Source organism: Aotus nancymaae, unplaced genomic scaffold, assembly GCF_030222135.1.
Source record: "Aotus nancymaae isolate 86718 unplaced genomic scaffold, 86718_ANA_hifiasm-v0.15.2.pri h1tg000006l, whole genome shotgun sequence".
NCBI lineage: Eukaryota > Metazoa > Chordata > Mammalia > Primates > Aotidae > Aotus > Aotus nancymaae.
In genome coordinates, this window is record NW_026988417.1 from 68,934,863 (window position 1) to 68,960,307 (window position 25,445).

At 39.7% G+C, this 25,445-nt stretch overlaps 1 protein-coding gene across 3 annotated transcripts in view; it reads right to left on the minus strand.

Moving 5' to 3' along the window:
- SDAD1 (SDA1 domain containing 1) overlaps window positions 1-22,198 on the minus strand; it is a 38,097-nt gene extending 15,899 nt beyond the window's left edge. For 2 of the 3 annotated variants that reach the window (XM_021669654.2, XM_064368037.1), the window contains exons 1-11: window positions 22,048-22,198; window positions 12,916-13,020; window positions 12,367-12,465; window positions 8,761-8,871; window positions 7,030-7,101; window positions 6,850-6,950; window positions 6,049-6,106; window positions 5,328-5,402; window positions 3,182-3,283; window positions 2,163-2,232; window positions 1,160-1,263 (exon numbers count right to left, since the gene is read on the minus strand). In XM_021669654.2, the coding sequence (XP_021525329.2) occupies window positions 1,160-1,263; window positions 2,163-2,232; window positions 3,182-3,283; window positions 5,328-5,402; window positions 6,049-6,106; window positions 6,850-6,950; window positions 7,030-7,101; window positions 8,761-8,871; window positions 12,367-12,465; window positions 12,916-13,020; window positions 22,048-22,137 (987 nt within the window). In that variant the 5' untranslated portion in view covers window positions 22,138-22,198. Of the gene's footprint in view, window positions 1-1,159; window positions 1,264-2,162; window positions 2,233-3,181; window positions 3,284-5,327; window positions 5,403-6,048; window positions 6,107-6,849; window positions 6,951-7,029; window positions 7,102-8,760; window positions 8,872-12,366; window positions 12,541-12,915; window positions 13,021-22,047 lie in introns of those variants that run through there. The other variant, XM_064368042.1, reaches the window with a different exon arrangement.
- Between the last annotated feature and the right edge of the window lie 3,247 nt (window positions 22,199-25,445).

Consider the following 25,445-nt stretch of genomic DNA (forward strand, 5'->3'; position numbering starts at 1 on the left):
ACCACATGGAAGGCGTTACTCTGTACACCATAATTCAGAGGAAAAACATTAATACTCTGGAGTCCACCTAGATAAAGGTGACCAGGGTTATTAAGGAAATGGTAACGTTTAACTTCAAGAAGAGAAACTGGAAATAAACTGGTCTTTTTGAAAGTTCATCAGCTAGGTGGGAATAAACTAATTTTTTCTATTTTAGCCACAGAGCAAAAGTAGGATGGGCCACTGAGAAGTTGTAGGGAAGACTTTTATTGAAAATAATGATGAATGTTCAACTGTAGTCAGTTGTGAAATTCCAGTATCATTTCCCTCAAACCATACTTAAATCACAAATCACTTTTGCTTTCCTACAGAGCTCAAATTCAGTCTGAATGAAATTGCTACACAAATGTAACCAGAATTGATCCTAACTGGGACTACAGCCATGGAGAAAAAGCAATGTAGTCAGTAAAATGTTAACAGGTTTTTCTCAGAGAAAGGGAACAAGTACTTTCACTCATGCGTACTTTCATTTTCAAATTGATATATGTCTATATTGTTTGAAAAGTGTTTTGCTTTTCTTTTCTTTTTTATTTGATGTTCAAAGCAGCACCAGTCACAAGATCAAAATGAAAAGGAAAAACCTTAATGGTCATTTCTTCATGGCTTAAATTTCAGCGTATCTCTTTTTCTACAATGGCATCTAGTCTAACAGCATATGTGAAGTTCCATATATATACACCACCGAGGAGCTCTTGCAATCTAATTTAACATAAATAACTAGAGAATTCAGCTTCGCAAACATGACAATTTCCTACTAGAGGGATCTGGAAGTCAGGAAAGTGAAGAAGGGTTAAACAAACAGTGAGATGTAGTAAGTCAATCAAAATATGTGCATTATATTGGCTCAGGAAAATGTGTATGTGAAACAAAGTGAACAAAAAGAATGTAAAAAAGCAGAACATAGTCTGTTCATAAATAGTATATACAAATTAATATCCATATTATTGCAAAGAAAACGAAGTGATATAGTTATTTTCAGAGATGTTATTCTTCTACAAATTTTATGTGTTTAAATGTATGAGGGATAAAGTTAAGCCACTGCTCTATCTAATGGCTTTTCTTTTACCATGGTAAATTCTACTTCAAATATTCACCAAGAGAAACATAATATAATTCAAACCTCATGAATTCCCACCAATCTGGAGATGAGGTTCATGAGCATCATCTTCACTTCAAACCTCTCTTTACAGCACTCAAGCTGCTTTAGTAGTTTTTCTGCAAAATCTGGGAAGAAGAGGATGAAAGAAGTACACTGTGCATCCATGATCTATATGACATTTATGTAACAGGTGTAGGAAAAGGCAAAAGTTAGATCAGTGAACGGACTGACAAACAGGTGAATATATCAATATATATAATGGTGCCCAAAGTTAAGTCTTAATGATTCCCAAGTTTTTTAGCATGAACATCTAGAGTGACTGTTTGACAGGCGCTCGCTCCACTTACTAGTTCTCTAGAGCCTTGCTTCTTAAAGAGGTAGTCCACAGAGCAGCACCTGCTGGTCCTCCTAAGAGCTTGCTGGAAATGCAGAAGCTCAGGCCCCACCTCCCCAGGTGATCTGTATGTACATTTAAGTTTGAGAAACACTGATCTACAGCAGGGGTTGGCAAATCTTGCTGTATGTTAGAGTACCGAGAGCCCCAATGCCCAGCCACACCCCATACCAACTAAATTAGATTCTCTGGGGATAACAGGATCCAAGCATCCGTATAATTTTTATAAATTCCTCAGGCGAGATCAACGTGTGGCCTAGTTTGAGAACTAGTGTTCTTTGGTTTCCACGGACTAGTTTTATTATTATTATTATTATTTTTTTTTTTAAAAGGACCAACAATAGACTGCCAGTTTATCTAATGAAGAACAATGCCCTATTACAATTGTGTTGTCAAAAACATGAACCTCAGAAAGACCTGTTCTTCCATATTTTTCTTGTTCTGCTATAGACTGGGAATCATTGCTTTAGAAGACAATTCTACAGGTTTCAACCAACTAATAACAACTAAGCATTTATTGACCGTCCATTAAGTGCCAGGGATCTTATATTCCCTGAAAACCCCAAAGGCAGGAAACAAAACAGGCAGAGATAAGGCCAACGAGCAACTTAGAAGTCATAATTACAGTACCTTGGGGATCATGAATCAAGTGAATGGCTGAAAAGTTAAACACCTCTGGTTTTTTCTTCTTCTTTTGTTTCTGAAAGAAAGGGAGAGGAAAAACATATTCAGTCTGAGTTACAGTGATGATGCCCTTAGAACTTAATGTGCTAATACAGTAAGGCTATTATAAAGTCCATTAGACTCTTTAAAAAGAAAACTTTGTTCTAAAAACCTTTTCAACTGGAAGAATTAAAGTTGGTTTTTGCCTTTTAAGATTAAATGTGGGGAATGTTCCAACTGTTAGCATCTATGAAACTTACAGGAATCCGGAAATGCAAACATTAGTGATATGGTTTGGCTGTGTCCCCGCCCAAATTTCATCTCCAACAGCTGCATGTCAAGGGAGGGACCTGGTGGGAGGTTACTGGATCATGGGGGTGGTTTGCTGTTCTCATGATAGTGAGTTCTCACAAGATCTGATGGTTTAAAAGTGTTTTTTGGCAGATCCCCTGTAGCATTCTCTCTCTCTCCTGCTACCATGTTAAGACATGCCTTGCTTCCTCTTTGCCTTTCACCATGATTGTAAGTTTCCTGAGACTTCCCCCACCATGCAGAACTGTGAGTCAATTAAACCTCTATCCTTTATAAATTACCCAGCCTTAGGTTGTTCTTTACAGCTATGTGAAAATGAACTAATACAATTAATAAACACACAAGGGCCAAATTAATGACTTTCAAAATAATCATTACAAAAATATCAAATGTACTGCATTCTTCTGACAAAACATGTCTAGTCGCATTATACAAGCCACATTGATCAGAACAGGTAAAAATTGAATTTAATAAAACTAATTTGTCCAAGTCACAGATTTTGCTAGAGCTGAATGTATTTTTTCATCTAAAATATTAGTGCTTAAAAATTCATCACATATTTCTAAGTCTTCTGAAAATGCTACTCTGGTTTTAAATTCTTAAAAGCTTTGGCTAAAAATGACATATCCTTCATTCCAATCATTCCTATCTCATTTTCCAGATACAAGTCTCACCTTGAGCACTTTCATTGCCTTTTCCAACTTTTTCTTGTTTTTGGAACTTTTCTTCCCTGTAGCATATTGTACTAGCAGGTCTCTTGCTGTTGGTCCATCATCCTAAAGAAGAAATTACTTTGTAAAATTGTAAACAAGGAAAATCTGCATAGAAGGAAAGAGTAAACCTTTCACCCACTTCTTGGTTCTTATACTCCTTGCACACAGCTATTAAAAATGAATACTACTGGCTGGGTGCAGTGACTCACACCTGCATTCCCAGCACTTTAGGAGGCTGAAGAGAGCGGATCACCTGAGGTCAGGAGTTTGAGACCAGCCTGATCAACATGGAGAAACTCCATCTCTACTAAAAATACAAATTAGCCCAGTGTGGTGGCAAATGCCTGTAATCCTAGCTACTTAGGAGGCTGAGGCAGGAGAATCGCTTGAACCCAGGAGGCAGAGGTTGCAGTGAGCCAAGATTGCGTCATTGCACTCCAGCCTGGGCAATAAGAGCAAAACTCCATCTCCAAAAAATAAATAAATATATATATATACACACACACACATATATATACTACTTTTAGGCTGGGCGCAATGGCTCACGCTTGTAATATCAACACTGTGGTAGGCCGAAGTGTGTGGATCACCTCAGGTCAGGAGTTCAAGATCAGCCTGGTCAACATGGGGAAACCCTGTCTGTACTAAAATGTAAAAAAATTAGCTGGGCATGGTAGCACGGGCTTGTAATCCCAGCTACTTTGGCAGCTGAGGCAGGAGAACTGCTTGAACCTGGGAGGTGGAAGTTATAGTTAGCCAAGATGGCGCCACTGCACTCCAGCCTGTGCAACAGAGTGAGACTCTGTCTAAAAAAGAAAAAAGGAAAAAAAAAGAATACTACTATAAAAATTAAGTAAAAAAGGCCGGGCATGGTGGCTCATGCCTATAATCCCAGCGCTTTGGGAGGAAAAGGTGGGTCACTTGAGGCCAGGAGTTTGAGATCAACCTGGCCAACATAACAAAACTGCGTCTCTACTAAAAACAGAAAAAATTAGCTGGGCTTGAAGCAACTCAGGAGGCAGAGGCAGAAGAATCACTTGAGTCTGGAAGGGCGAAGTTAGAGTGAGCTAAGATCACACCACTGCACTCTAGCCTGTCTCAAAAAAAAAAGAAAAACGAAAATTCAGTAAAAAATATGCACTATTTTTCTTTTCTTTTTCTTTTTTTTTTTTTTGAGACAGAGTCTTACTCTGTCGCCCAGGCAGAGTGGGATGGAGTGTAATGGCACAATCTCAGCTCACTGCAACCTCTGCCTCCCAGGTTCAAGCGATTCTCCCGCCTCAGCCTCCCAAGTAGCTGGGATTACAGGTGCATGCCATCATGTCTGGCTAATTTTTGTATTTTTAGTAGAGAAGGGTTTCGCTATGTTGGCCAGGCTAGTCTTGAACTCCTGATCTCAAGTGATCTGACCACCTCGGCCTCCCAAAGTGCTGGAATTACAGGTGTGAACCACTATGCCTGACCCTCATTATTCCTTTATAAACCATTGTCTTCCTTTACAAATATGCACATAGTATACTATGGCATATGTATTCCCACTGCCCTATTCTGAAGTATCATTTACTTTTAGAAAGTCTCTCTCTTTTTGTTATTTAGGTTGCCACTTACAATAAAAATGTATTGGTCATATACTGTTTAAAAGATGTTATCACATATTCTAGTACTCTGGTTACCAAAAAACTAAAATGGGGAAGGAGAATTTTGTTTTCTTTTAGAAATTCTTATTTTAATATTTCATGCCATCATAAATCTTGATTTTTTTTCTTTTAAAGATACCATGATATTACTCCCCTACCTTCTCCATTCTAAATTTCTATGATGTTGACATTACCTCAAAAATATGTTAGTGACAATTTTCATCCTAAATTTACATAGTGAGATATAGGTATAACTTTAGAACTAAGATCAAAATTGAATGAATCGGTTTTATTAATTATTTAACCAATCTTACTGAATACAAGTGACAAATTCCAAGTAGAGTAAAATAGCATGGCAGAATTCAGTAAGAGGGCAAAGGTGTCATCTAAGTTTCTTTCTAACTTGAGGAGTCATGGACCTTACAATGCGCACTCAGAGCGATAATGAAAGGTAAGATTCAGAAACTAACCTCAGATTCAGAGTCACTGTTCTGTTTTTCATCTTCATCTTTCCCAAGAAAGAATGTCAAAGCAGCAACTAATATCTAAAGACCAATGAGAAAAAAATCAGCTACTTGACTCAGCTTACAATAAAGAATAAATCCTTTTGACTACACTTTATACATGTGCATAAACAAAGATCTGAAGAAAAAAATTCAAAGAGTGGTAGGATTTTTGCTCATTTTTTCTTAATTACAAATTGTTTTTGTGTTATTTCTCTAATAAATACTTTTAAAAACTAGATAAAAACTGCTAGGCTCTATATAGTTATCCTTCAAGACTGTCAAGCATTTCTATATCCCCTAAAAGAAAAGTGACATTACAGTCCTTCCAACAGATAAAAGTCAAACACTGTCCTTAAATTTCTTTTAGTAGTGCCTAAACCCAACAGAAGTCAAGAATCACAGGGGAAAACATTAAAAAAAAAAAAATTGAGACTATTGTTTATTACATAGCAATTTAAAAACTCATAATTCTGTTGATTCCTTTAAAGTTCAGATGGCCCAGGAAAGCAGTATAGGAACAAAAAAGCATCACTTAACGTAAACTGTACGCTTACACATCACTGCATGCCTGGTGTGCAGGCACACAGTTTATGCTGAATGATGCTTTCTTCTAACTGCATGCAGAAGCAGACCACCACAGAGAGAGCCACAGACAGAGTTTTCACATGGCCCTATGGGCACTCACCTTGGTGATCTTAGAGAAACATGCAGTTGTGATAACATTGACAGTTTTGGCATCATTCCTGGGGGAAGACAATGAGTGCTTTTAAGTAAATTTTCATTCTACTGTATTTCATAGTACAGACAATGGGATATAACAAATGTTTGTGACATACTAGAATTCTCAATTGTAATATTTTGACGTAGGAAGGTAATGAAGTGAGGAAAAAAACAACTGAGAAGGTCAGGTACAGTGGCTCATGCCTGTAATCCCAGCACTTTGGAGGGCCAAGGCAGGCAGATCATCGGAGGCCAGGAGTTCAAGTCCAGCCTGACCAACATAGTGAAACCCTGTCTCTACTAAAAATACAAAAAATTAGCTGGGCATGGTGGCACACGACTGTAATCCCAGCTACTCAGGACGCTGAGGCAGGAGAACTGCTTGAACCCAGAGGTGGAGGTCATGGTGACCCAAGATCACCCCATTGCACTCGAACCTGGGCAACAACAGTGAAACTCCGATTCAAAAAAAAAAAAAGAACTTCCATGTCATTACCTATAAAATGGGTAATTCCAGATAAGCTACATCTTCTGTTCTCAAGTTGTTCTGAGCGAGGTCATGTCAAAGTGCCCTACCTCAGTAGATGTTCAAGATATGATAACCAATTATTAGATATCTGGATTGCCTCTACTTTTACTTCCAACTTAAATCTATGACAGAGGTATATTAAAGAGCTCAAGATTAAGAAAAGTATTTGTATATGTGCTCTGTATTAATTGTAAATGAAAAGAGTCTACTTCTCAAGGGACAAAATATATACACTACCAGATGTTCCTTCTGTAGAGTTCAATCATCACATCTAAAGACATCTTGGCTGCGGTTGCATTGCTATCTCTTAACATGGTATACATGAAATTTTGCAATACCTGAAGAAAAGGATGAAAAAGAAGACTTAATACACTGATGGTACAATGCTGCAAACATGGAAAACAAGAGAATACTTACTACATTCACTTTATTGTTCTTGTGTTTTGCATTTATATTCTTGATATCGGTCACAATATGTGTGTATAAAGTCTGAGGAAAAGAACCAAAAAATATATACATTAAACCTAACCAACATTTCTATAACCTTGCTAAATTTGAAGAACAGTACAAATGTACAGGATAACTTAATTTTACCCATTTTTTATGCTATCACAAAAGAAACCCAAACCAAGCAAACAAACAAAAAAGCAACTACAAAGCAAAGCAAAGTCGTCCTCAAGAGGTTAAACATGGAGTTTAATGTAATAGGGTGAGGTTAAACACGGAGTTTAACGTAATACAGTGCAATTCTCCTAGGTATACATCCAAGAAAATGAAAAGATCAGTGTTCATACAAACATTCATAGCAGCTTTATTCGTAGTGGCCAAAAAGTGGAAACAACTTAAATTTCCAGTAAGTGATGAATAGATAAACAAAATGTGGTATATCCATACAACGGAATATTATTTGGCAACAAAAAGGAATAAGTACTGATACATGCTACAACATGAATGAATCTTGAAAACATTATGCTAAGTGAAAGAATCTAGTCACTAAAGACCACATACTGTATGACTCCACTTATATAAAATTTCCAAAACATGCAAATCTATTATGACTCAAAGTAGACTGGTGATTATCTAGAGATGAAAGGGATGAGAAAGAGGATTAACTACTAATCAGAATAGAGTTTCTTTTGGGGGTGACAAAATGTTCAAAAATTGATTGCAGTGATGGTTGTACCACTCTGTGAATATACTAAAAACCACTGAATTGTACACCTTAAGTGGATGAATTGTACATATATTATATCTCAATAAAAGTGTTATTTAAAAAAAAAAAGTCGCTCCATTTACCAAGCACCTAACTGCATGCAGGAAAATACTGGGAATGCAAAACATCACTGGTGCCTACACCATGCTCCCATGGATCACTTTTATTTCACAAATTAGACCAAGAAGTACAATTGCTAAAATCAAACAGTGGTAGTCTCTTAATACTTTGAAAATATTTTTTAAATTAATGAATGTAAAGTTAAGTTTTTCTTTCCTTTTTTTCTTTAAATAAAGAAGGGGTCTTGCTATGTTACCCAGGCTGGTCTCAAACTCCTGGCCTCAAGTGATCCTCCCACCTCAGTCTTCCAAAATGCTGGTATAACAGGTGTAAACCACAGTGTCCAGCCAAGTTTTTCCATCTTAAATTTCTTTCATAAATCTTCAGCTTCTAGTCTTACATAAGCAAATGCAAAGTTGTGGGAAAATGCTAATAACAACAAAAAAGTTTTCTGTCGGGGAGTGGGTCAGTTATAGCTGTGAGTACCAATGTCCTGACTTAGCCAGCCAGCATGGTACAGTAGTAAAAGGCTTGAGTTCTGGAACCACAGTTTGGGCTTATATCCAATGCCACCACTAAGAAGCAGTGTGACAATGGGCAAGTTATTCTCTCTTTTCCTCAGCCTTTTCATCTGCAAAGTAAGAAGAGTAATAACGAGGATCCCTCTCTCACAGGGCTTTGTGAGTAAATGAGTAAATACACAAAAGCTCTGAGAATGGTGCCTGGCACCATTTTGCATGCACACAATGGTTGCTTTTTTCCTATTATTCTTAACTGTATCCAACAATGTAAAGCATCGATAATTCAAGGGACAACAAAGTTTTATGTCGCCTCAAGGAAGACGTAGGGAAACATTTTTTTTTTTTGCTCTTTACCTTTCGCAGAAGCTTATCATGGCAACGTAGAAGTTCAAAGAAGAGCTCTAGTAGGCTTGATGGATTGATGAGATTCTTATTTCTCAGCAAGATCAAAGCTTTGCAAAATGTCTCGGGAAGGAAAAAAACATACCATATGATGATGATAAAGTTCACAAGGTGAGAAAATAGAGCATATATGTCCCAAAGAGCTTAATGTGTTTTACTAACTAGACACTATTGTAGGATTCAGAACCGTCAGTCTATGCCCTCATGGAGCTTATACTGGGGATAGAGCAGAACGGAGGACACACAAGCTAAGCACATAAAAAGGGGATCTAAGAAAATAAGTGTCATAGAGGAAGTAAAAGGCTTATATAATTGATAAATAGTGACTGAGGGAGGGCCACAGGGAGGTCCAGTAAGATCTCTTTGTAGTGTCAACATACAACAAAACCCTGAATCCATAAAGATAAGACAGGTGGGATAACAATAACATAATACACGAAATTGGAATAATCAATACGAGTTTGTGACCTTATGAGGCACTCTTTGGAAGTACTGCCAGCACTAAGAATGGCCCAATAGCAGTTGTTGCACCCGTCCCTTTTTTTTGAGACAGGGTCTTGCTATATCACCCAGGCTAGTCTTGAACTCTTGAGCTCAAGCGATCCTACTTTGGTCTTCTGATTAGCCAGGACTGTAGACTGTAGGTACCCAGTTTTTTCTTTCTTTTTTTTTTTTTTCCCCTATTTTTAAGAGATGGAGTTTCACTATGTTGCCTAGGCTGGTTTCAAACTCATGGAAACTCCTTAAACAATGCTCCTACTTCAGCCTCCTAAGTAGCTGGGATTACAGGCATGAGCTGATGCATCCAGCAGCTGTAGCATTCTTGGTTACCACCAACTCTTACATGTAGTCCTATCACCCAAATTTTGGCCTCTAATGTTATCCTTCATTAGATGAAATATAGTCCTTGAAGAATAGTTGATTCCAAGTCTTGGGGAAGGAAAACTAGTAAGAATGAATTTGAAACTATTTCTGCCAGAATTCAAGGAGCTTTCAAAAACAGGGGCAAGGCTAGGCATGGTGGGCCACACCAATAATCTCAGCACTTTGGGAGGCTGAGAGGTGGGAGAATCACTTGAGGCTAGGAGTTTTAGACCAGCCTGGGCAATGTAGCGAGACCTTATTTCTACAAAATATTAAAAAAAGAAAAATTGGCTGGGTACAGTGGCACACATCTTGTGGTCCTAGCTACTTGGGATGCTGAGGTGGGAGGATTGCTTGAGCCCAGAAGCTTGAGGCTGCAGTGAGCTAAGATTGTACCACTGTACTCCAGCCCGGGCAGCTGAGTGAGACCCTGTCTAAAAAAACAAAATCAGATAAATTGCTAGAAGGACTAAGAAGCTTCCCCTGGCCAGGTGGTGACAATCTGAACATAAAGTAATTAAAATAATAATGCTCAAAAAAGGTTTTAAAGTATATAAAAAGGTAGTTATAATGTCAAAGAAATACATATAATTTGATTTTTATTGATTTTATTAAGTAGGTAAGAATTAGTATATATGGATATTTTGTTTTTTTCCAAAAAGAAATGCAATCTGCTTCTATCTGTGTAAGCACGGCAGAGTAAACAAAAACCTGGGAATGATTCAAAAAGTCTTAGAAAAATAGCAAATACACCAGGTAGAAAGAGAGCCCAGTGGTTGCTAAGCATTGGTGGTTATCCCAATAACCAATTAAAAAGAGCTTCTTCCAGTGAGTTCTACACTTCCTCTATAGAGCAAAGCTAACTATACAGACTCAATCCTTTAACTCCTAGCAAAGGAAATCTCTATTGTTTTAAAACCCACTAATCATCATAAAGCACTATAAATAAATATACACAGACTTTCTTTCAATTTTTAAAAAAATTTAGAGGCAGGGTCTTGCTATGTTGCCTAGGCTGCAGTTGCAGTGGCTATTTATAGACATGCTCATATCACACCTCAGCCTCAAACTCCTGACCTCAAGCAATCCTCCTGCATCAGCCTCCTGAGAAGTCAGGACTATAGGTGCACCTGACACATTTATTGATTTAATAATCCCAGCACTTTGGGAGGCCGAGGTGGGTGGATCACAAGGTCAAGAGATCGAGATCATCCTGACCAACATGGTGAAACCCCGTCTCTACTAAAAAAAAAAAAAACAAAACAAAACTTAGCTGCATGTGGTGGTACCTGCCTGTAATCCCAGCTACTCAGGAGGCTGACGCAGAATAGCCTGAACCCAGGAGGTGGAGATCGCAGTGAGCCAAGGTGGTGCCACTGCACTCCAGCCTGATGACAGAGTGAGACTCCATCTCAAAAAAAAAAAAAAAGCCTGGGGTGCTGCCAGGAAAATAAAACTTAAAGAAATCCTAATTACTTGGAAAGCCATGAAGTCTCTATACTCAAAATATCAACCTACAAGGACTTCGAGAGTAACGTGACATAGGTAAAAGCCTTCGGACTAGGGGTTCAAGTTTGGAGTCCCTTGGGCTGTGCTGCCAGGTCCCACACACCAGCTGAGTGTCAATCAGTTGACAACCCAGAACTTGTAACCTTGGCTTGTCTGAGATGGTATTCTTTTTCTTTTTGGTCTAATTGAATTATTAAAATCCTAAAGTAGTATAAAAAGCCTGAGAAAATATAATAGAAAACAAAGACAGCATTTCTACAAGTTTTGGTATAGGATATTAGTAAGTTTTGTGTACTTATCTGCTGTAAACAGGTTTGAAAAGCAGATGTTTTAAATTTGGAAATGTCTCAGGCTGGATTCCTTAGAAACGGAGATTGACTTATTACAAGTGACTTGTCGGAGGTATGCTCTCAGAAGGGAAGTGAAGGAAGGAGGATAGTGCAGAGAAAAGCAAAGCAAAGCAAGAATGTGTCGTACACTGGAGACTAGCTTTAGCCCCATCACAGGAAAGCACTGGAGCACATCCTGCAAGGGAGTCAGAGCCACCCTGAGGTAATAGGCTGGGCTTTTGTACCACATAATGGGCTGTGGGCTACCGGGGTAGGAGGATACCTCCCAGGCAGTAGGACTCGGATTTAGCTGAGGACAATATTCCAGAGAAAGGGCAGCTGAGGGCCACCAGCAGCTGACATTCACAAGTGGGGGAAATGGGTATACGGGGCCTGGTAAAGGGAATCTCAGCCAGGACTCAACCTCAACCACTAAAGGGACAATGATGAGATGAGCAAACTGTCTAATGGATAAGTTTACTAATTTAAGCATTATAAAAATGACAAGTTGTAATTAGGATTCTTCATGCATATGAGATTTGAAGGACCAGCTCAAAAAGTTAAAGAGCATCCTGTAGGGTTAGTGTGCTGGGAGAACAGAAAGATCACAGTGTAGCTGAAAAGAACGAGATCAGAAACATAGGCAGGAAGCAGATCATGCAGGCACTTTTGAGCCAGGTTATCAAGTTTCAGTTTTACTCTAAGTATAAATGAGAAGCCATAGAAGGATTTTTAGGAAAAGATAATAATTTACATTTCCAAAGATATTTAGCTGAGAGGCTGTTCTCATTTAAATATATATGAACATACCACACATGAACACAGCACAATTTATTCATCCAACTACTGGTCCTACCATTCGAAGATCTGGATCCAATACGGTATGATTGCAGGATAGAAGATCTTTCACCTCTTGAGGAAAATTACTTAGATATTCTGGGTAGCAGTGACTAATCTGTAACAAAGCAAAGGCTCTTCTGAAGTTTCTCTCTTTCTCTCCTATAATTCAGATGCACACATTTAGGATGTTCTGCAAAAGGAGAGTAAAAGGCTATGTTTCATAGAAGTAGATGGTTCCAATAATCTTCACATGTAATTTCTCCAACACTTACCATAATTTCTCTAGTCTTGGTAATATTTATGACATGATTTAGTATTTGCTTTTATGATGAATTTCAAGAAAAAAAATAGTCTTAAAGTTTTGTCCTGGTTAGCTATACAAAAAGATCTAGTGGCATCCTCTAACTCATAATAGGGAGAAAATAAAATTTGCAAAAAGAGGAAGTTAGAAATATATTTTAATTAAGTTCCCATTCCAGAGTGGAATAAGGTTGAGCACTAGTGGAAAAAATATTCAGCAAACTGTGTGTAACACTGGTCTTTATTTAAGAAATTATCTTCTTACCTGTGCCATAAACATTACCAGCTCTGCTAGTTCTTTGCTGGGTTTATTTGGTTGCAATTTGAAAATCTCCACATTGGATTTGTAGTGATTATATTGCTGTAGAAACTGTAGAAAAATAAAATTTAAGTTTGTCACATTCTACTACATGACTTTCTCAGTACAGAAATTCTTAGTAGAAAATTTTTGACAATCACATGGAGAAAAAGATATTGCAAAAGTATATAAAAACACTCCTTTTGCCTTATCTACATTCTTCAAAGTTAGTTTTTTTAAAGATCTGAGCACATCACAGATAATCTAAACACCCTTTCCTTAGAATTATCATTACAAGTTTAGGCAGAATGGTGTAAGAACAGTGAAGCATGAATCCCAAAGCTCAGATTGTGGCCCTGTGTTGCCAGTTACATCTAAATGATCCCTACTTGCTGGGTGTAGTGGCACACAGCTGTAATCCCAGCATTTTGGGAAGCCAAAGTGGGTGGATCACTTGAGCCCAGGAGTTTGAGACGAAACTGGGTAACATAGGGAGACCATCTCTCTATAAAAAATATAAAAATTAGCAGGGTGTGGTGGTGTGCATCTGTAATCCCAGCTACTCAAGAGGCTGAAATGGGATGATCACTTGAGCCCGGGGAGGTTGAGACTGCAGTAAGCTATGATCATGCCACTGCACTCCAGCCTGGGCAGCAGAGAAAGACCCTGTCTCAAAAAATAAAAATAAAAATAAATGACCCCTACTACCATGTCCATGTATGCAGAGCACTCAGATCAGTAGAAAAATAACAGGTCAGGCTAGGCGCGGTGGCTCACGCCGGTAATTTCAGCACTTTGGGAGGTCGAGGCGGGTGGATCACGAGGTCAGGAGTTTGAGACCAGCCTGGCCAAGATGGTGAAACCCTGTCTCTACTAAAAACACAAAAATTAGCTGGGCGTGGTGGCAGGCATCTATAATCCCAGCTACTTGGGAGGCTGAGGCAGGAGAATCACTTGAACCCAGGAGGCAGAGTTTAAAGTAAGCAAAGATCACGCCACTGTACTCTAGCCTGGGCAACATAGCAAGACTCTGCATCAAAAAAAAAAGAAGAAAAAAAAGAAAAGAAAAGAAAAGAAAGAAGGAAAGGAAAGAAAGAAAGAAGAAAGAAAGAAAGAAAAAGAAAGAAAGAAAGAAAGAAAGACAAACAACAGGTGAGAAATGTAAATTATATCTCGAGTATATGAAACTCTCCAGTCCAAATCCTGCCCCCCAACCTTTTTAAATTATACTTTAAGTTCTGGGATACATGCGTAGAACATACAGTTTTGTTACATAGGTATACCCGTGCCATGGTGGTTTGCTGCACCCAACAACCCATCATCTACATTAGGTATTTCTCCTAATGCTATCCCTCTCCTAGGCCCCGATAGGCCCTGCTGTGTGATGTTCCCCTCCCTGTGTCCATGTGTTCTCATTGTTCAACTCCCACTTATGAGTAAGAACATGTGGTGTTTGGTTTTCTGTTCCTGCGTTAGTTTGCTGAGAATGATGGTTTCCAGCTTCATCCATGTCCCTGCAAAGAACATGGACTCATCCTTTTTTATGGCTGCATAGTATTCCATGATATATATGTGCCACATTTTCTTTATCCAATCTATCATTGATGGGCATTTGGGTTGGTTCCAAGTTTTTGCTATTGTGAATAGTGCTGCAATAAACATACGTTTGCATGTGTCTTTACAGCAGAATGATTTATAATCCTTTGGCAATATACCTAGTAATGAGATTGCTGGGTCAAATGGTATTTCTGGTTCTAGATCCTTGAGGAATCACCACACTGTCATCCACATGGCTGAACTAATTTACACTCCCACAAACAGTGTAAAAGCGTTCCTATTTCCCCACATCCTCTCCAGCATCTGTTGTTAGGATCCTGACTTTTTAATGATCACTATTCTAACTGGCATGAGAATGGTATCCCATTGTGGTTTTGATTTGCATTTCCCTAATGACCCGTGATGATGAGCTTTTTTTCATGTTTGTTGGCCATATAAATGTCTTCTTTTGAGAAGTGTCTGTTCATATCCTTCACTCACTTTTTGATGGGGTTTTTTCTTGTAAATTTGTTTAAGTTCCTTGTAGATTCTGGATATTAGTTCTTTGTCAGACGGATAGATTGCAAATATTTTCTCCCATTCTGTAGGTTGCCTGTTCACTCTGATAATAGTTCCTTTTGCTGTGCAGAAGCTCTTTGGTTTAATTAGATACCGTTTGTCAATTTTGGCTTTTGTTGCCATTGCTTTTGGTGTTTTAGTCATGAAGTCTTTGCCTATGCCTATGTCCTAAATGGTATTGCCTAGGTTTTCTTCTAGCGTTTTTATAGTTTTAGGTCTTATGTTTAAGTCTTTAACCCATCTTGAGCTAATTTTTGTATAAGGTGTAAGCAAGGGGTCCAGTTTCACTTTTCTGCATATGGCTAGCCAGTTTTCCCAACACCATTTGTTAAATAGGAAATTCTTAACCCACTGCTTGTTTTTGTCAGGTCTGTCAAAGATCAGATGGCTGTAGATGTGTGATGTTATTTCTGAAGCCTCTGTTCTGTTCCATTGGTCTATATATCTGTTTTGGTAACTTTCTTTTTTTTTTTTTTTTAAGGGACTAGGTCTCCCTCTGTCACCCAAACAGGATTGCGGTGGCTCAATAACAGCTCACTGCCACCTCAAACTCCTGGGTTCAAGTGATCCTCCTCCCTCAGCCTCTTACATAGCTGGGACCACAGACGTTTACTACCATGGCTGGCTGATTTTTCATTTTTATTTTTTTGTAGAGACGGGGTCTTTTTATGTTGCCCAGGCTGGACTCAAACTCCTGGCCTCAAGTGATCCTCTCATCTCAGCCTCCCAAAATGCTGGGATTACAGGTGTAAGCCATAGCACTTGGCTCCCCTCTTCTTTGAAATATCATGCTAGAGCTCTAGACAGGATGTGTTAACAGCCAATAGCAAGAGACACATGGAAATAATAATAGCTTCCCCTTATACAGCACTTGTTATATACTAAGTTCCTTAGGCACATCATCTCATTTACTTATGTTTAGTTGTAACAGGAACCCAATAATCAAACATTGGAATTCACCAGGCCTCAGTTCCATGCCTTACAGCTAACTACTCTCCACCCATAGTCCACATCTTTAGATTGTGTGTGAGATACACACACACACACACACACACACACTCTTTCTCATCATCCCTACCTGGTCCAGTGAACTCTCAATTCATATATCCAGTCACCTATCTGACATCTCTGTTTAGGTGTCTAAACAGATGTCATTAACTTAGCATGGTCAAAAAACATAACTTGATTTCCCCAACAAAACTGCCAGGCCTCTAGCTTTTTCCAAGAGCAGGAGTCAAGTCCCTACATGCTTCAGATAGAACCACTTCTCTCTTGACCCGACACCTCCACTGAACAGGAATGAGGAGAGGGCTGCAGAACTCTTCATGTTCCTGACAAAATCCTCACCCCATTTCTTCCCCCACCCCACCCATGGCCCAGCTAACACAATTTACCTGCCTTGAGATGATCAGGACTAATCTCATTACACTCTTTATGTGCATCAGTCACCACAAGATCCTAGTATTCCCCAGTCATCCCTCATCTCCCTCACTGTAATTCTCATACCACTAGAATCCTGAAACTCTTAGCATGGGGCCAAGGCGTCTAAATCTCTTTTAAACAGCCCAGTCATTCACAGATGCTCTATGAGAACGGCAGTTTTCTCTTGACACACTCCTACATCGTTTTCTTTCTTCCAGCATGGATGAGTCAGTAGGTGTCCCCCTTGTTCGTCAATGCTACTTCAGAGACTCATATCCCTCCAGATTAATATCCTTTCTTCTTAACTGTCCTCACCCCCAGCTTTGAACCTTACGCCACAAGACCCACTATTCTTCCTTGCAGTCATCTAAGGACTAGGGTTATCCCCACATTCCTTGAACATTTCAGTTCTTTGCTTTCTCACCCTCTAACACAATTCCTGTTATAATACTTAGTAATTTCGTATCCACGTGGAGGGTCTTTACAATACCCTGGCCCCTCATTACCCTGACCTCTTCTCTAATCATCTTGAACTTACTGTATCTCAGCACTCACTCCCATGGTCACACCTTAAACGCTGTCATAACCAATAACTATATTACAACTCCTTAATCTCAACTAGAGGTATATTCCTCTCTAACTACATCTCCGATTTTCCAAACTCCAACGATCCTTTAGTCTCATCAGAATCCACAGTCCACTGAGCCTACTACCTTTCCACTGCACCTAACCAACCCCCACCCCAACTTCCCTTCTTATCCTGCTTCAATTTCATGATCAATCATTATAATCACCTCCATGCATATACCTTAACTCACTTGCCCGTTTCTCTTATCATTACACCCATTTGGTAAAATGCCCACCCTGTGCTTTCCTTCTCTACAGCTATACTCTCAGAGCTGAATATAGTTGGAGAAACTTAGCTAATTGGTATCATTTTATTTTTTTTTTTTAGAGCCAAGGTCCTTCTGTCACCCAGGTTTCTGTGCAGTGGTGCCATCACACTCACTGCAGCATCAAACTCCTGGGTTTAATCAATCCAGCTGCCCTAGCCTCCCAATTAGCTTCCAATCATACTCACAACTACAAACTTCAAATAAGCCCTGAGTGTACTCTAGCAACCTCATTATATTTCTCCAGTCCCCTCACTTTCCCACTTTCCTGGACAACCATTTCATACTTTGCATTCTGTCGTCAAATCTCACTTTTTCCCTGTCCTCATTCTCAGCAGATGATCTTATCTCCAATTTCACTAGGAATATAAGCAATCTGAGGATAATTTCCATTTAACCACTTACCTTCTCCTGTGTGCATTTACTTTACCTTCTCTCCTACAAAAGCTATCAGGCCACCATCTAAGGCTAGCCCTTCCAGGTATGCATTAATTCTAAACCTTGTAATGTCACTCAATCAAGGTCTTTGCTCCACTAGTCCCCACCTCCCACCTCCCATTTCCTGCCTCAACAGGTTCTGCCCCATCAGTATACAGATACGCTGTTCTTTCTGGCCATCTTAAAAAAAACAAAAAACTAAAACACACACACACACACACACACACACACACACACACACACACACACTTTATTGGCTGGGCACGGTGGCTCATGCCTGTAATCCCACCACTTTGGGAGGCTGAGGCAGAAGGATTGCAAGGTCTCAGCTTGGAGATCAGCCTAGGCAACATAGCAAGACCTCATCTCTACAAAAAAATCAGCTGGGCATGGTGGTCACACACCTGTGGTCCCAGCTACTCAGGAGGCTGAGGCGGGAGGACTGCTTGAGCCCAGGATGTTGAGACTGCCGTGAGCCGTGATCACACCACTGAACTCTGGCCTGGGCAACAGAGCAAGATTCTGTCTTATAAAAAAAGAAATCTTTTCTTGATTCCACTTTACTCTCTACCTTCTACTCAATTTCTCTCTTCTTTTCAGAAAAAGCCCTTTAAAGAGTTGCCCATATATGTTGCCTAATTGCCCTCCTTTTTCAAAACAACCTTTAAATTGAGATATAATTCATGTGCCATAAAATTTACCCTTTGAAGTACAGTTCAGTTCTTTAGTATGTTCACCAAGTTGTACAACCATAAATTTTTCATCACCACAAAAAGAAACCTCAATCTATTAGCAGTTATTTCCTATTCCCCTTACCCTCAGCTCTGGCAACCACTAATCCACTTTCTGTCCATATAGATTCACCTATTGTGGACATATTCTGTTCATACACATAGAATCATACTCTAATTGCTTTTAAACTTTCTGTAATCAGATTTGTGCACCCATTCCTCTTCCCAAACTGCTCATATCAGAATAGCCAATGACATCCATGTCGCTAAATTTTTTTTTTTTTTGAGATGGAGTTTCACTCTTGTTGCCTAGGCTGGAGTGCAGTAGTGCTCACTGCAATCTTCACTTCCCAGGTACAAGCGATTCTCCTACGTCGGCCTCCAAGTAGCTGGGATTACAGGCACCCACCAACACGTCCAGCTAATTTTTGTATTTTCAGTAGAGACAGGGTTTCACCATGTTGGTCAGGCTGGTCTCGAACTCCTGACCTCAGGTGATTCATGTGCCTCGGCCTGCCAAAGTGCTAGGATTACAGGCACAAGCCACCATGCCCGGTCCCATGTTGCTAAATTTAATGGTCAACTTTCAGTGTTCATCTTCTTTGACTCATCAGCATCTGACAAGCTTAGCCTCTCCCTCCCTTGGGAATATCTTCTATACTTGCCTTCCAGATCACCTTCTGGTTTTCCTCCTAACTTCCACTGGTTGCTTTCTCAGTCCCTTTTTTTAGTTACTCAGAAACTCACTGGCCTCTAAATGTTGGGAATCTCCAAGGATTTCTCTACCTACCCAATCCAGGATCTAATCACCCTTCTTATTACTTCCACTGTTACCAACCTGGCACCACTCAACCCAGCATCATCTCTTGCTGTGGATAATTCCAACAGCCTCTTATGTAGTGTCTCTGCTTCTATCTTTGCCCTCCCACATACACATACAGTCTATTCTCAAAACAAGTCAGGGTGATCTTGTTCTCATATAAGGTGGTTCATGTATTCGTCTACTCAAAACCCTGTAAAAGCTTCCATCTCACTGGCAGATAGAATCCCCAATTCTCCCCCTTTCTTCATTCCCCACTTGGAGCCATACTGGCCTTTATGTTCCTCAAACCTACCAGGCATACCTCCCCCAGGGTCTTTATATCTTCTGTTCCTTCTGCCTAGATCATTCTTCCTAACCATACTCACAGCTCTACCTCATGTTCTTCAGGTTTTTACTCAAAGTTTACTATTTCAAGAAGACCTTCCCTAAATATCTGATTTAAAACTGCAATACCCATCTCATCCCCAACATACAGAAGTACTTTCCTATTGTCTTTTTTCACAGCATTTTCATTACTTAACATACTATATTACTTGTTATTGTATATCACCCCCTACCAGAATGTCATTTAATGAGCACAGAATTTTTATCAGTACAGCTCAATACTATATAGTCCCAGGGTCCAGCATTGTGCCTTACATATAGCAGGTAATCAACAGTATTTGTCATATGGATGAACTTCAGTAAATGGCACTATCATCTACCTAGACACAGAAATAAAAAACCTGGGTGAGCCTTCATTCCTTCTTTCTTCCTTGTCCCCCACATCCACTCCAACAGAAGGTTCTACTAGCTCTACCTCCATGTAGAACAGCACCAATCTTTGTCTATAACACCACCATCCCTTGCCTGGATTATTCTGAGATCCATTATATTAGTTACCCTGCTTCCAGTCTTGCTCCTCTACAATCCACTCCACATGTAACTTCCAGAGTAAATTCTTAAAAATATAAGTCAGATCATGTCCCTCTCCTGCTTAAAACTCTTTAATCACTTCCCCAGGCACTCAGAGTAAAATCCAAACTCATTACCAGGGCCTAAGAGGCTCTGACTATTCTGACCCCTGCCTGCATTTCCTATATAATCTTCCAATACCCTCTTCTATGCTGACTACACTTTAGCTACACTGGGTGCTTATCTGCTTTTTTTCCACCAGGAGCTTCTGCACTTCCTGTTCCCTATATCTAGAATGCTCTTGACCTACCTAGCTCAGTATCATCATTGCAGAGCCACCTTCCCTGTTTATGGGGTCTAAACCAGCAGCCCCCAATTCTAACCTATTCCTATCCAGTTTTATTTTCTTCATAGTCTTTACCATAATAAGTCTAGCCTCACTTGAATGTAAGTGTAAGACAAAAATGCATTATTATCTGTCTTATTCATCACTGTACCCCTATGCCTACCTAGAATTATATCAACACACAGTAGGTATTATATACGTGATTTTGCATATATACTTGTTAAATGAATTAAAGAGGTAGTTATTATTCCCTTCTTACATATTAAAGTACCCACACAGGCTCAACGATTAACCCGCTTCGGTTACACAACTGGTTAATAACAGAGTCAGGAGTAGATTATCTAACGGAACTATACAGACTCTCAACTTACCACTTTCTTTGCAAATGGCTATACAGTGCTTTAAGTATCTTAAAGTCTTGCCTATGTTACCTAACTTCTTGTATTGTTTCCTACTCTTTATTTCCACTACCTTGATCCTTGGAGAGGCTCTCTCTACTGGTGACCTAAGCCACTGAGACTGCCATGTGTTAAAAAGCACTCATAAAATATCTATATGTGAAAATTTGGGGGAGGAGAGAAGTGAGAATGGCAATGAAAAAATGAGTAATTGTGTTAGCCACCGAACAAATCACAATCTGGTAGGAAGCAGCACAAACATGTAACTGCAGCAAATGCCTAGCAGAGATACCTGTTTAATGCCTGTCTGATAAATGGGTGTCCGAAGGAAGCACCTGCCCGATTAACATATCAAAATCACTTTCATTTTGCCGGTACTCGGTTCAAACACCCCTAATGTTCACAACTTGTATGAGGTTAGTATACAAAGCCCATCACAATGAGGGCCTAATTTCTCAACCTAATCTTTTCCCGAAGCTAATTCTGACCTCCGGGTCATGCCAGTTTCCGGTAAGTTTGAATCCCGGCTTAAATACATATACTAAGCTCCCGAGTCTGTCCCTTGTGCTTGAGAACCCCCCACTCTTTCCTGGCACAGTCCAGGGTACAGAGCCGGCTCTCAGAATCGGACGTCAATAGAAAGCGTTCTAATATACGATTCATCAGGTGTTACCCACTAATTCAAGTTTGGGATTTCTGAAAAGAGGCTGAGAAACCTGCGTGGAAGTTGGAGGTTGAGTGTGGCCCATTTGTCTCTCTCTCTCCACCTCCGTGCGGTCGGAGAAAAATCTTGAAATGGTTTTAAAGGTGTTTTGTGGTAGCAGAGTCTACAGGGCAGGTAGAAAATCCAAACGGGCAACAGATTTTCGAGAGAACCCTAAAGCGTGTCCCTTCCCCAGCTTCTTCTCTGGAAGGACCCCTGAACCTAAGAGAAGAACACGCGGCGAGCCTGGATCCCAGCCCCACTCCATGCTTTCCCCCACTGGCCTCTCAACCATCCACCATCCGGGCTCTAGCGTCTGCCCCTCCGCACTCCCACCTCCTCGATGTAGGCCGGCGGGTCTCGCTTAATCAGATTCTGTAATTGTGGCAGGTTGCTGGGCAGCTTGTTGTTGTTTCTGCTTGACATTTTGACTACAGACCCGAGACTGCCGGCAGCCGCCAATCCCTGCCAGCTGGAGCTTGGACTCGTGCTTCCGGATACGACCGGAAACAGCACAGGGGACATTATACAGACAGCACCACAGTGGTTCCTAAAGCGAGCTATGCTACGGAAGCCTCAGAGTGTCAAATTTACTCTCGCCGAAATGCTCTGTGATATCTCGGGAGAACTAGCTACCCTAGTCCCGCCCCTCGCCCTTTGGCATATGCTGCTACTACTGCCTAGAGTTTCTGAAAGGATCTAAAATATAAATTTTTTCACGTGTATTATCATATTTCATCATCCCGACACCCATATGAATCACCAAAATGAGGATTAATCATTTATTTTTAATCCCACAGTCTAAAGTTAGAAACTGAAAAGAACCATAGCACAATTCCCTTTTAGAGAGGAGAAAAAGAGCAATGAAGGTCGTATAAATTAATCTGTATAATTTTTAAATATGTTTTTATTTTGGTTTTGGTTGTTTCAATTTATCATGACCCAACAAGAGTGCTTGATAAAATGTGATCATGTTGACCATTACAAAGTGCAATTAATCCATAATTAAAATTCAACCATTGTTATAAGCTTTGTAAGCACTCCACAGACAGAGTTTTTAATTTAGATCCTGGTAATTCAAAAGAGAGAATATATTTCTACAATCTCTTTTTTTCTCTGTTTTTATTTTTTAATTTTTCTTTTTTTTTTTTTTTGCTCTGAGTAGCAGGGAATCTACAATCTCAAGGTGTACATAACTCAATAAGGGTCGAATGAATGAGGTAGGGTATTGTTAATACAAAAACTAGAGAAAAAACCCCTAATTACCCACCTTGTGCCAGGCACTATTTCAAGCACTTGTATTAACTTACTTAATCCTCAGAACAGTCCTCTAAAATAGGTGCTATTGTTATCTCCAGTTTACAGAAGAGGAAACAAGCTCAGGGAGGTTGACTGCCTCAATTCATAGCTTGTGAGGAAGTTGAGATTTCAATCTAAGCAGTCTTGATTGTAACTACATGAGAAAAACATAGCCTAATAGCTGGTAGCTGGTTGCTGCTCTGACATGATAGCTGGACAGTAGTGTTCTGCTTAACCAAAACCATTTTGCAGAACACCAACCTCATCTGTGACCATGATAAAATGAGCCCCAAACAAAACGACTCTGTAATCACACTTGCACACAAAATAAAGAATGCTCCACAAACCATGTTATTTAGCTACATTTGGAGAATGACTTATTTATTATCAAATCAGTTACCTGTGAAGTTAAGAAATCAATGTAAGTCATAAATCTTTTTTAAAAAGCATAGATTTAAATTAATTTTTTTTGGCTAGGTTGTTTCAGTGAGGGCATAAAAAGCATTCTCAGCCAGGCATGGTGGCTCACGCCTGTAATCCCAGCACTTTGGGAGGCCGAGGCAGGTGAATCACCTGAGGTCGGGAGTTCAAGACTAGCCTGGCCCACATGGTGAAACCCTGTCTGTACTAAAAATGCAAAAATTAGCTGGGCATGGTGGCGGGTGCCTGTAATTCCAGCTACTCAGGAGGCTGAGGCAGGAGAATCGCTTGAACCCAGAAGGCAGAGGTTGCAATGAGCAAGACTGAGCCACTGCACTCCAACCTGGGCAACAAAGAGCAAAACTACATCTCAAAAAAAAAAAAAGCATTCTCAAAACAAAATCTGTCTGAGTGTTGTAGCTCAAGCCTGTAATACCAGAACTTTGGAAAGCCAAGGTGGGAGTCCCACTTGAGCCGGGTAGTTCAAGATCAGCCTGGTCAACATAGTGAGACCCCATCTCTACCAAAAAACTAAAAAATTAGCCAGGCATGGTGGCACATGCTTGTGGTCCAAGCTACTCAGTTGCTGAAGCAAAAGGTTTGCTTGAGCCCAGGAGGTTGAGGTTGCAGTGAAGCACTGCATGCCTGGGCAATAGAGTGAGACCCTGTCTCGAACAAAAAAAAAAAAAGAAAAAGTCTATATTCAGGTACTTGAAAATGTCTGGTATATTGAAACAATAGCCACAAGTTTGGTGTGACTAAAGGTTGGGAGGGCAGGGTACAGCAGGGAAGGAGCTGAGAAAAATGAGATGGGAGAGGTTATATAGTCTGATGATGAAAAGCTTTAATTGCTATTCTAAGGAGGGCATACAGATCAGTTTATTCTACCTCCAGCAGCAATGAAGGCAGGGTTTGTTTTTGATAAATGAGAATACTAAGATTAAGAGTGGCTAACAATATATATGTATTTAAGATGTTAAATAATTTGGCTATCTAAGGCCAACATCTCTGCCTCCGTGTGAGATCTCATTCTTTGTTTTTAAAATTATAATGTATTTATTTATCTTACAGCTTTATTAAGATGTAATTGATATACAAGAAACTACCCAGTAAACAATTTGGTAAGTTTTGACATATATATGTACACATAAAACCATCATCACGATCAAGATAATGAATATATCCCTCATCCCCAAAGGTTCCTTGTGCCTCACCATTCCCAGACAAACACATATCTGCTTTCTGTCACCAGAGACATGTCTGTATTTGCTGGAATTGTGTACAAGCAGAATCATACAGTACCTATTATTTGGGGTCAAGCTTCTTTCACTTAGCATAATTACTTTGAAATGTATCCATGTTGTTGTATGTATCAATAGTTCACTCCTTTTATTCCTGAGTAGTATTCCATCATATAGACATATCACAATTTGTTTATCCATTCACTTGTTGCTGGATATTTGGGTTGCTTCCAATTTTGGCTGTGAACATTCATGTTCAAGTCTTTTTTTTTGAGATAGGGTGTTGCTCTGTCACCAAGCTTTAAGTGCAGTGGCATGATCACAGCTCATTGCAGCCTTGAACTCCTAAACTCAGCCTCCCTAGTAGTTGGGACTATAGGTGATGTGCCACCATGTCCAGTTCATTAAAAAAACTTTTTTTTAATAGAGACAGGGTCTCACTATGTTGTCCAGGCTGGTCTTGAATTCCTGGCCTCAAGTGATCCTCCCAAAGTGATGGGATTACAGACTTGAGCCACCATGCTGAGCCATCAAGTCTCTATGTGGACATAAATGTTCATTTCTCTTGGTAAATGTCTAGGAGTAGAATGGCTGGATCAACATGGTAGGTTCATGTGTAACTTTTAAGAAACTCCCAATCATTCTACTTTGGGTGAAATGGAAAAAAGAAAAGAAGGGGTGGAAAAAAAGAAAGAAACTGCCAATCAATCTTTTGCTTCTACCATTCCACTGAAAGTGTTTTTATCAAGATCACCAATCACATCAATTTTCATT